At 48.0% G+C, this 12,469-nt stretch overlaps 1 protein-coding gene across 1 annotated transcript; it reads right to left on the bottom strand.

Annotated features, from left to right (window-relative positions):
• Nucleotides 1–812: 812 nt before the first annotated feature.
• LOC144481659 (uncharacterized) lies at nucleotides 813–9,882 on the bottom strand. Its single transcript, XM_078200789.1, has 3 exons — nucleotides 9,850–9,882; nucleotides 6,573–6,691; nucleotides 813–1,425 (listed from the first exon to the last, which is right to left on the bottom strand). The coding sequence occupies exons 2-3, from the start codon at nucleotides 6,668–6,670 to the stop codon at nucleotides 813–815; spliced, it is 711 nt and encodes a 236-aa protein (XP_078056915.1). The 5' UTR covers nucleotides 6,671–6,691; nucleotides 9,850–9,882.
• Between the last annotated feature and the right edge of the window lie 2,587 nt (nucleotides 9,883–12,469).

Genomic DNA, 12,469 nt, shown 5'->3' with positions numbered 1-12,469 from the left:
ACGGCTGCCACTGTGCTTCGGTGCGGAGGGAGTGAATGTTTTTGGAAGGGATGCCAATCAAGCGGAGCTGCATGATTGGCAACCCTTTATAGAAACCTTTTACAACTGAGGTGAGGAAAGATTTTTTTACCCACAAAGTGGTGAATGTGTGGAAATCGCTACCACAGAAAGAAGTTGAGGCCAAAACGTTGTGTGACGTCAAGAACAAATTAGATGTAGCTCTTGGGCCAAACGGGATAAAGGGATATGAGGGGTAAGGGGGAAATCGGAATATTGAATTCGATGATTCGCCATGATCAAAATGAATGGTGGAGCAGGCTCAAAGGCCTGAATGGCCTACTCCTGCTTCTAGTTTCTATGTTTCCAGGAGTGTTGGGGGGGAGGGGGGCGGAGACTGGATGGAGAGCTAATGTGCAGGGAGTGTGTGTGTGGGGCTGGAGGGGTGGGGGAGTCTAATCTGTTTGATAGTGAGTGGCAGAGAGATTGTGGGACCGGAGAATCTTCTCCAGGCGTGGGGGTGGCGGTTGGGGCGGGGGGTGAGGGCAAGTTTGACTGGGCTGGTCAGTATCAGCCAGGGGTGCGAGTGCTGCACGGACGGAAATGGATGTGCTCAGGCAGGAGAATCTGTCGAGCAGAAGCATATAGATTGTCGGAGAGTGTATGTGTGGGGTGAATAAGACAGTGAAGCGATTCGGGAGTGTCCAGGGAGTGACCCTTATCCGGAATAGGTGTAGAGGAGGAAAGAGCGCACCATGGAGGGGGGAGGGAGGGGGGAATGGAGAGATTTAGGGAATGACGGAGATTGATTCATTTTAATTCACGCAGTAATGATTCTGACGGTTACATGTTTCACAGGCCTTGTTCTCCTCACATTTCCGGAACAGAAAACTACCGTTGGCGTCGCATTCACCTTCATCGAGGCACTCGAAGCGATGAATGATCCGTTCCTTTCTATCCGTGTTGCAATTGCTCAATTCTCCATAGACAAAGTATTTGTGAACGGAATTTGATTTGTCTGATCTCCATTCGATGAAGGGCCTCTCCTTGAGAGGAGCCATAACATCTATGAAGTGCTTCCCGGTGTGGCACGTCACGGTGCAAGGGGTTTTTTCAGTGTAGAATATCACACAGCCCCCGCCTTGCAACAAATTGTTCCTTCCCACCTGCTCTCCAAACCACACAGACAGCCACTTATTTTCACGCCGATTGAAGAATATCTTGTATTCCGAACACTTGGCGTCCGGGTAAACAGCAATGTAGTTCACCTTTTCCTGGAAGTCATCGGTGTTCGTACTGATCCTTGGCTGCCCACTGGTTATGTTGTGATTCGTATACAAATCGGCAGTGTAAGTCTTACACTGTTTAGGCTTCAAAGCGATGAGGAAGGAGAACTGGTCTGTCCCATTCTGCCGGACATCGTGAAAACTAAGGAGGGGGAGAGAAAAGGACCATAGTAAACCTAGCTATAGAGGGAATGCAGCGAAGGTTTACCAGGCAGATTCCTGGGATACCAGGTCTGTCCTATGAAGGGAGATTAATTCGGTTAGGATTATAATCACTGGAGTTTAGATGAATGAGAGAGGATCTCCAAAGGTGTGTGGGTTTGGTTGATTGGTCTTGGTAAATTGACCCTTTGTGTCAGAGGATTAATGGGTTTACTATGTGGGGTTAGAGGGATAGGGGTTGGTTGGGATTGTTGTCGGTGCAGTCTCAATGGGCAGAATGGCCTCCTACTGCACTGTCGGGATTCTATAATTCTGTTACAGGGCGGCACGGCAGCGTAGTGGTCAGCAAAGCGGCCTCACAGCTCCAGAGACCTGTATTCAATTCCGGCCTCAGGTCACTATCTGTGTGGAGTTTGCACATTCTCCCCCGTGTCTGCGTGGGTTTCGTCTGGGTGCTCCAGTTTCCTCCCACAGTCCAAAGATGCGCGCGTTAGGTTGATTGGCCATGCTAAACTGCCACCTTTTGTCCCGGGAGCGTAGGTTGGAGGGATTAGCGGGGTAAATATGTGGAGTTACGGGAACAGGGCCTAGGTGCGATTGTTGTCGGTGCAGACTCGATGGGCCAAATGGCCTCCTTCTGCATGTGGGGATTCTATGAGTCTATGATCTCATTGAAACTTGTAAAATTCTAAGAGGGTTCGACAGGTTAGATTCAGTGAGAACATTCGCAATAGTGGGGGAGTACAGAACAAGGGGTCATAGTTTGAGGATAAGGGGTAAACCTTTCAGAACTGACGTGAGGAGAAATTCCTTCACCCACAGAGTGGTGCATGTGTGTAACTTGCTACCACAGAAACTTGTCGAATTCCAACAGGACTCGACTGGGTAGATTCAGAAAGAAAGTTCCCCATGGTGAGGGAGCCCATGTCAAATTCTTCCAACCGCTCATGTCAGTGGGATTTTCCCATCCCGCGGCAGTTAACAGAGATTTGGCTTGCCCCGAAATTATCCCTCTTCGCAGCAACGGGAGCATGGCGTGAATAGACGGTAAGATCGCGCCCATTTGCTCTGGCATCATAGTTTGAGAATAAGGGGACAGAGGTGAGGAGAATTCTTTTTGGCATGGGGTCTCAACCCCAGGGAACTGAGCGCATGGAGGGATCGAGTACATAGAGCGATGATAAGGCCACGCCTGGAGTATTGTGTGCAGTTTTGATTTGATTTGTTTGATTATTGTCACATGTATTAACATACAGTGAAAAATATTGTTTCTTGCACGCTACTCAGACAAAACATACTGTTCATAGAGAGAGTGCAGGATGTAGTGTTACAGTCATAGCTAAGGTGTAGAGAAAGATCAACTTAATACAAGGTAGGTCCATTCAAAAGTCTGACAGCAGCAGGGAAGAAACTGTTCTTGATTCGGTTGATACGTTACCTCAGACTTCTGTATTTATTTCCCGATGGAAGAAGGTGGAAGAGAGAATGTCACGGGTGCGTGGGATGCTTAATTATGCTGGCTGCTTTGCCGAGGCAGTGGGAAGTGTCGACAGAGTCAATGGATGGGAGGCTGGTTTTGGTGTACTTATCTGAGGAAGGAGTCCTTGCTATGGAAGGAGTACAACATAGTTTTACCAGGCTCATTCCTGGAATGGCAGGTCTGACATATGAGGAGAGACTAAATCGATTAGGATTATATTCACTGGAGTTTAGAAGAGTGAGAGGGGATCTCATAGAAACTTAGAAACTTCAAACAGGGTTAGACAGGGTGGATTCAGAAAGAATGTTCTAAATGGTGGAGGAGTCCAGAACTAGGGTTCACCATTTGAGGATAAGGGATAAATCTTTTAGAACTGATGTGTGGAATTCACTACCACAGAAAGTAGCTGAGGCCAAAACGTTGTGTGATTTCAAGAAGAAATTAGATATCGCTCTTGGGGGTTAAAGGGATCAAGAGATATGGGAGGATGGGGGGATCAGCATACTGAATTCGATGATCAGCCATGATCAAAATGAATGGTAGAGCAGGCTCGAAGGGCCGAACGGCCTACTCCTGCTTCCAGTTTCTATGATTATATGTTTCGATGAAAGCAACTCTTATCCAGCAACTGTTCTCCTCTCTCAAAGCCCCGCTGAAAACACAGAGCCACCGAGAAGGGGATAGTTTCCCCTGTGCAGGTGGTGCCATGTGTGTGGAAACTGGAAAGATGGGGAAATATCGCGAGTTAATGGAGTCGTGGTAATGTTGCCGGACTCGTAACCCAGTTAATTTCCCCGGGAAACCCCGGTTCAAATCCCACCCTGGCAGCTGGTGTAACATGAAGTCAGTCAGCAAATCTACAATGGAAATCTCGACCGGAATTTTACCGTCCCGCCCTCCATGACAATTGCAGCAGACGAGGGAGCAGACCATGGAAAGGTCCGTTGACCTTGGGCGGTTTTCGGGGCGAGTGAGGCCATAAAATCCCGCCCCTAGTCTGAATAACGGTAGACTGTGAAAGTGTCCTGGGTTGTTGTAAAAACGCACCAGCCAGTGTCCACTTGGGCCAAAAAAAATAGTTTGGCAAATTATTATCTAAATGCGAAGCAGATTCAAAATGCATCCGGGCAGAGGAATCTGGATGTCTGTGTTCATGAATCACAGAAAGTCGGTATGCAGGTGCAGCCGGAACAAAAATGGCAAATGGGATGCAAGCATTTATTGCATTTAAGGTGTATAAAAGTAGAAGATTGTGGTTGCAATTGTATCGAGCTTTGGTAAAACCACATCTGGAGTGTTGTGTCCAGTTTTGGTCTCCTTATTTGAGGAAGGATATGGTGACATTGGAGGCAGTTCAGAGGATGTTCACCAGATTGATTCTGGGGATGAAAGGGTTGACGTATGAAGAGAGATTAAACAGTTTGGGATTGTACTCTCTGGAGTTTGGACGGATGAGAGGGGATCTGATTGAGGCATATAAAATGCAAAAAGGGAATAATCGAGTAAATGTAGACCAAATGTTTCCTCTTATGGGGCAATCTAGAACAAGAGGTCACAGGTATAGGTTGAGAGGCGGTGGACTTATAACTGAGATGAGGAGGAACTACTTCTCACAGAGGGTGGTGAATTTGTAAAACTCGCTGCCCCATAGCACGGTGGAGTCTGAATCCTTAAATGAGTTCAAGAAGGAGATAGATACATTTCTAATTTTAAAAATGATTTAAAGTGATATGGGGAACAGGTGGGGAGGTGGATTTGAGACCAGGGAGAGATGAGCTATGATCTGATTGAATGGTGGAGCAGTCTCGAAGGGCTGAATGGCCTACTTCTGCTCCTCATTCCCATGTTCCTATGTGTGTGAACTGACTCTGAAATGTTCTGCTAAAGCCCCTTCACTTAGAGAGGTGCTGGAAACTGCTAGGCATACCCTCACCCAACTCCTGGTTAACGCAATCTCAGCTGAGGCACGGTTGGTATGCATGGAATCGCACCCAGGGTGAGAGTGAGAGGTGAATGGGTTCAGAAATCCACTCAACTCGTTGCAAATAAGGCAGCGAGGTGACATTTTTTTGTGGGGGGGCGGGGGGGGGGGGGGGTAGGGGTGAAGTGACGGGCGAGCGGGGGCGGGGGTGGGGGAGGGTGGGGGGGGGGGGGCGGAGAGAGCCAGAAAGATAACGAAAGAAAGTGAGGATAGAATGATGATAAAATAAAGAGAGAATGAAATTTAGGGGGGACTTATGTTTCAGGGTATTGTTACCGTTAAATATTTTATAACCATTGAATTCAATAAAGAAATATCTGGAATTTAGAATCTACTGATGACCATGAAACCATTGTTGATTGTCAGAAAAACCCACCTGGTTCACTAATGTCCTTTCGGAAGAAAATCTGCCGTCCTCACCCGGTCTGGCCTGCATGTGACTCCAAGGCCACAGCAATGTGGTTGACTAACAACTGCCCCTCTGAACACGAACAACTAGGGATGGGCAATTAATGCTGGCCAGCCAGCGAAGCCCTTGTCTCACGAATCGCCTCACAGCGCCAGGGACCCGGGTTCAGTTCATGCCTCGGCTAACTGTCTGTGTGGAGTTTGCACATTCTGACCCGTGTCTGCGTGGGTTTCCTCTGGGTGCTCCAAAGCTGTGCGGGTCAGGCCATGCTAAATTGCCCCTTTGTGTCAGTGGGATTAGCAGGGTAAATGTGTGAGGTTATAGGGATAGGGCCTGGGTGGGATTGTGGTCGGTGAAGGCTCGATGGGCCGAATGGCCACCTTCTGCACTGTAGGGATTCTATGATTCTCCATATGGACATGCACACACGCACACACACACACACACACACACATATATACGGACACACGTGCACATGTACACACACATATGGACATGCACATGCATGCACACATATAGCCTCTTTCTGTATGGTAGGGATTCCATGATTCTATGAGTAAATAAAAAAAGCTTGGGAGTATTGTCAGTGCTATAATGTGGGGAAACACGATCTCTGCACTTGTTGAATGATTTGAAGAAGGAGATAGGCATATGTCTAATAATAAAAGGGAAAGCGAGATTTGGGGAACAGGTGGGGAGGTGGATTTGAGACCAGGGATTGATCAGCCATGATCTGATTCAATGGCGGAGCAGGCACGAAGGGCTGAATGGCCTCCTTCTGTTCCTAATTCCTATATTCCTATGTACTGCTACCTCCAGCAGTGACACAATTAGTGGCACATGCACTGCCCCATGTTTGAAGAACACCCCCCCCCCCGCCCCCCCGTTCGGAATACCATTCGTAGAATCCCTACAATGCAGAAGGAAGCTATTCAGCCCATCGAGTTTGCTACGACCACAATCCCACCCATCCATATTCCCGTCGCCCCATGTATTTACCCGACTAATCCCCCTGACACTAAGGGGCAATTTACCACGGCCAATCAACCTATCCCGCACATCTTTCGGATTGTGGGAGGAAACCAGAACATCCGGGGGAAACACATACAGACATGAGGAGAACATGTAAACTCCACACAGACAGTGACCGGAGCCAGGAATTGTACCCGGGTTCCTGGCGCTGTGAGGCAGCAGTGCTAATCACTGTGCCACCATGCCGACTGTTTGAAGAAAGACGCTGAATTATGAAGCACTCACTCCTTGACAATTCTTCGCAAAACTTCATCGTTCAGCCGAGTTGCGTCCAATTCGCGGGCACAGATGCAAACCAGAAGGAGGAGAGCGACAGACTTCATAGCGGATCAGCTCAACACACCCTGCAACAGAAAGACAGTGGGATCATCTCGGAGACATGAAACGGGGTGACAGCCACGCAGTGTTCATTCGCAGTGAGGACTGCATTGAGACACGGACTGACCACAGCTCACACTCACAGTAATCATGGGCCTGTGATCACAGTCCCTGCATACAGGGGGGTGACAGCACAGAGATTCCTGTACCAGTTACAACGCCTCCCCCCCCCCCCCCCGCCCCACCACTCGAGGAGACATTCACACTGGTCACAATCACTGATTGTGGTCCACTTCAGCAGGAGATCATTGCTGTGGCAGAGCCTCTGATTATAGCCCCGATTCAGGGTTTGTAATCAGTGCGGAGGCCTGATCTCAGGAAACGTAGGGAGTCGACAGCCTCGTGGTATTATCACTCGACTATTAATCCAGAAACTCAGCTAATGTTCCGGGGACCCGAGTTCGAATCCCTCCACAGCAGATGGTGGAATTTGAATTATATAAAAAATATCTGGAATTGAATCCACTGATGACAATGAAGCCATTGTCGATTGTCGGAAAAACCCAACTGATTCGCTAACGTCCTTAAAAGCGGTACGATAGCACAGTGGTTAGCACTGCAGCTTTACAGCTCCAGGGACCTGTGTTCGATTCCCGGCGCGGGTCGCTGTCTGTGTGGAGTTTGCAAGTTCTCCTCGTGTCTGTGTGGGTTTCCTCCGGGTGCTCCGGTTTCCTCCCACAGTCCAAAGACGTTCGGGTTAGCTTGATTGTACATGCTAAAATTGCCCCTTCGTGTCCTGAGATGCGTAGGTTAGAGGGATTAGCGGGTAAAATATGTAGGGATCGGGGGGTAGGTGGGATTGTGGTCGGTACAGACTCGATGGGCCGAATGGTCTCTTCCTGCACTGTAGAGTTTCTATGATTCTATGGAAGCAGCCAGCATAATTAAGGACCCCACGCACTCCGGACATTCTCTCTTCCACCTTCTTCCGTCAGGATAAAGATACAAAAGTCTGAGATCACATACCAACCGAATCAAGAACAGCTTCTTCCCTGTTGTCAGGCTTTTGAATGGACCTACCTCGCATTAAGTTGATCTTTCTCCATACCCAACTATAACTGTAACACTACATTCTGCACTCTCTCGTTTCCTTCTTTATGAACGGTATGTTTTGCCTGTACAGCGCGCAAGAAACAATATTTTTCACTGTGTGTTAATACATGTGACAGGAATAAATCAAATCAAAATCAAATCAAATCAAAAAATCTGCCATCCTTACCTGGTCTGGCCTACATGTTACTCCAGATCCACAGCAACGTGGTTGACTCTCAACTGTCCTCTGAAATGGACTAGCAAGCCACTCAGTTATAGCAATCCAAGGGCAAGTAGGGGTGGGCAAAAGATGCTGGCCAGTCAGCAACGTCCATGTCCCATGAATGAATGAAAAATAAACACGTATCTTTTCCCTATGAAAGTTATTTGAAATTCAGCTTCGTTACATACTTTTTGTGATGTTCTCATGTGCGAGGAGTTGTCACAGTGTAGCTATGTGCTTTGACATTTACGTTTTGTGTCCGTTATGGATCTTGAGTTATTTCTTAATCACTTCCTTTGACATGTTAGTTTCCAGTACAAAGCAACATTAGGCTGTGAAGGAAGTAGATTGCTATGGTCTTCATCAGACAAAACCATTGGCGGGAATATTCAAACATCAGCATTTGAACTGGAGAGGGATATCCACTCCCTCAAACCAGTGAGACGTTGGCGTCGCTGCCTGGGCCAGCATTTGCCCATCCCTAGTTGCCCTTGAACTGGGTATCTCGCCTGGCCATTTCAGAGGGGCAGTTGAGAGTCATATGTAGGCCAGACAGGGTAAGGATGGCAGATTTCCTTCCCTTAAGGACATTCGTGAACCAGATGGTCTTTTTGGACAATTGACAATAGTTTCATGGTCATCAGTGGATCCTTAATTCCAGATCCTCTTTATTGAATTCAAATTCCACCATCTGCCGTAGTGGGATTCGAACTCGGGGTCCCAGAACATTAGCGGAGTTTCTGGATTAATAGTCTAGTGATAATACCATTAGGCCATGGCCTCTCCATATGGTCTGAAATCATGCCTCTGTACTGATCACAAGCCCTGAGTTGGGACTACGATCTCAGAGACTCTGTCTGGGGCAATTTAGCATGGCCAATCCTCCCTAATCTGCACATCTTTGGACACTAAGGGGCAGTTTAGCATGGCTAATCCATCTAACCTGCACGTCTTTGGACACTAAGTGGCAGTTAAGCATGGACAATCCACTTAACCCGTATATCTATAGACAGTAAGTGACAATTTAGCATGGCCAATCCATCTAGCCTGCATATCTTTGGACACTAAGGGACAATTTAGCATGGCCAATCCACGTAACCTACACATCTTTGGACACTCAGGGACAGTTAAGCAAGACCAATTCATCTAACCTGTACATCGTTGGACACTAAGGGGCAACTTAGCATGGCCAATCCACATAGATAATGATGGAGATAGAAGGAGAGAAATGGCCAGAGAGAGGGGGACAGTCAGAGACAGCCAGCCAGAGACAGAGAGAGAGAGAGATAGTGAGAGAGAGGGTCACCGGGAGCTGGGAACATTGGATCAGTATCCAGCGTCACGGAGAAGGGCTCGAGAACATTTGATCACTCCCTCAGCGAGCATATCGTTGCACACTAATGGGCAATTTAGCATGGCCACTCCACCTAATCTGCACATCGTTGGACTGTGGGAGTAAACCCGAGCACCCGGAGGAAACCCACACGGTGGAGAACGTGCAAACTCCACACAGACAGTGACCCAAGCCGGGAATCGAACCGTGTCCCTGGCACTGTGAGCTTAGCAGTGCTACCCACTGTGCCACCGTGCCGCCCGTATACGCCCTGAGTCCATACTTTTTGACCAATATTATCCATTAGATATCTTTCTCTCCCACTCCTGAAGGTCCCGCATCATCCACCAGTGTATCTAAATTAAGCTGTCCTTAAATCAACGAATAAGCATATTTTACCTGGATCTCACAGCGCGTGAAAAAGATCTATTGACAACTCACCTAAGCAAGTAATCTGAAACACAAGAAATTAAAATGACCAAGAGTCAAAGGGGTCCAACAGCTGAAAAAAGAACAACAGATATTCTCACTCTAACCTGTCCTCGTGACTTCAGTTGTCTTCAGTGTTGGGAGGTCTGTGAATTGGAGAGGGGTGGCGAGCTCGCTATTTAACAGCAGTCCAGTGCGCTGATGTGTGTGTGATAACCTTAAATGGACATGGATTGCACGTGTCCTTGTAACAGATTCAAGATGTAACAGGTTGATTGTTCCGTGTGGCAATGCTGCGTTCTCTCTGAGACTGCACCACACAGATAGTGACTGGCGAAATCGCTGCTATCATTCAGGGCGAGGTCAGAGGGGTAGAGTTGGTCTCAGTTGGTCTCAGTATCCACCGAAGTTGTGGAGTAGGGAAATCAGTCCAGATATGGGCCAAATGCGGGGGCAATTGGGACAAGTTGGGAGAACACCATGGTGGGCATGGACCGGTGGGGCCAAAGGGCCTGTTTCTGTGCTGTATTGCTCTATGACTCTGACTCATCCCGCCACAGCCAAGTCTCTGAAGTGCGCTCGATAAAGCCTATTTGCGTCGCGGATAAAGGGTCTGGGTTGAGTGTAAAGCCCCCCTACCACAAGTCAAAAGTTCAGAAACATTCAATACCTGGTTCCATACGTGAAGAATGTGCTTGTGACGAGCAGGCGAAAGAAGGGAGAAAGTTGTCGGTCAAAAATATTTCAGTTTTCTGAAGGCAAACGCCAAGTCAAGGTCAGCACGGGGTGGCACGGTGCTGGGCACTGAGGCCTTGCAGCGCCAGGGACCCAAATTCGATTCTGTCTGTGTAGAGTTTGCACTTTCTACCTGTGTCTACGTGGGTTTCCTCCGGTTCTTCACTTTCTTCCCGCAGTCCAAAAGGTATGCAGGTTAGATGGATTGGCCATGCTAACTTGCCCCTTAGTGTCCAAAGAAGTGCAATTCAGGTGGATTGGCTATGCTAAATTGCCCCTTCGTGACCGTAGATGTATATGCTAGCTGGATTGGCGATGCTTAATTTCTCCTTAGCGTCCAAAGATGTAAAGGTTAAATGGATTGGCCTTGCTAAATTGCCGCTTAGTGTCCAAAGATGAGCAGCTTAGGTGGATTGGTTATGCTAAATTGCCCCTCACTGTCCAGAGATGTTCAGGCTCGGGGGATAGGCAATGCTAAATTGACGCTCAGTGTTCCAGGATGTGAGGGTAAGGGGGGATTAACGGCGTAAATATGTGGGGTTACGGAGATTGGATCTGGATGAGATGCACTGCCAAATAGTTGGTGCGGACTCGATGGGCTGAATGGCCTCCTGCTGCTCTGTTGAGATTCTATGACAGCATGGATTGGACAAATAGGTCATGCTCAGGATGGAAAGCTGGCGTTTGGAGGGTGAGGTGTGAATCATTGACATTCAAGAGATTTTGATCCTCATGGGCACTCAACATGGAAAGTTATAAATTTATTTATTAGTATTAAAATTAGGCATACATTAACACAGAAATGAAGTTACTGTGAAATTCCCCTGGTCGCCACACTCCGGTGCCTGTTCGGGTACACTGAGGGAGAATTTAGCACAGCCAATGCACCTAACCAGCATGCTTTTCGGAGTGTGGGAGGAAACCGGAGCGCCCGGAGGAAACCCACGCAGATGCAGAGAGAACATGTAAACACGACACAGACACGGCGGCACAGTAGGACAGTGGTTAGCACTGCTGTCTGACAGTGCCAGGGACCCGGTTTCTATTCCTGGCTTGGTTCTGTGTGGAGTCTGCACATTCTCCCGTGTCTGTATGGGTTTCCTCCGGGTGCTCCGGTTTCCTCCCACAGTCCTAAAGGCGTGCTGGTTTGGTGCATTGGCCATGCTAAATTCTCTCTCAGTGTACCCGGACAGGCGCCAGAGTGTGGCGACTAGGGGATTTTCATAGTAACTTCATTGCGGAGTTAATGTAAGCCTACTACTTGTGACTAATAAATAATCTAAATGGTGATAGCTTCCCAGTTACAACTGTTGCACATTGTGGTACAATTTGACTCTTTTTTTTTTGCGGTGGCACAGTGGTTAGCACTGCTACCTCACAGCACCAGGGACCCTCGTTTGATTCCCCGCTTGGGTCACTTTCTGTGCGGAGTTTGCATGTTCTCCTCATGTCTGCATAAGTTTCCTCCGGGTGCTCCTGTTTCCTCCCACAGTCCAAAGATGCGCAGGTGAAGTGGATTGCCTATGCCATATTGTTACTTAGTGTCTAAAGATGTGTAGGTCAGATATATTGACCATGCTAAATTGCCCCTGAGTGTCCAAAGATGTGCAGCTTATGTGGATTGGCCGTGCTAAATTTCCCCTTAGTGCCCAAATATGTGTAGGTCAGACGGATTGGCCATGCTACATTGCCCCTCAGTGTCCGACGATGTGCAGGTTAGTTGGATTGACCATGCTAAATTGCCCCTCAGTGTCCGAAGATGTGCAGCTCAGGTGGATTGGCCATGCTATATTGTCACTTAGTGTGTAAAGATGTGCAGGCTAGGTATATTGGCCATGCTAAATTGCCCCTTTGTGTCCAAAGATGTGCTGGTTAGTGGATTGGTCATGCTACATTGCCCCTTAGTTCTTAAAATTGACCATGTTACGTGGATTGGCCATACTAAATTGCCCCTTAGTGTCCAAAGATATGCGGGTTTGGTGGATTGGCCAT

The sequence above is a fragment of the Mustelus asterias genome, chromosome 31, assembly GCF_964213995.1.
Source record: "Mustelus asterias chromosome 31, sMusAst1.hap1.1, whole genome shotgun sequence".
Lineage (NCBI taxonomy): Eukaryota > Metazoa > Chordata > Chondrichthyes > Carcharhiniformes > Triakidae > Mustelus > Mustelus asterias.
This window is presented reverse-complemented; position numbering and strand designations above follow the sequence as displayed.

Bases quoted from the DNA above. Each gene is read 5' to 3' on its own strand.
- LOC144481659 (XM_078200789.1), bottom strand. From the start codon at position 6,670: ATGAAGTCTGTCGCTCTCCTCCTTCTGGTTTGCATCTGTGCCCGCGAA. The intron at 1,426-6,572 runs GTGAGTGCTTCA...CCCCCTCCTTAG, and splicing joins TTGCGAAGAATTGTCAAGGA to TTTTCACGATGTCCGGCAGA.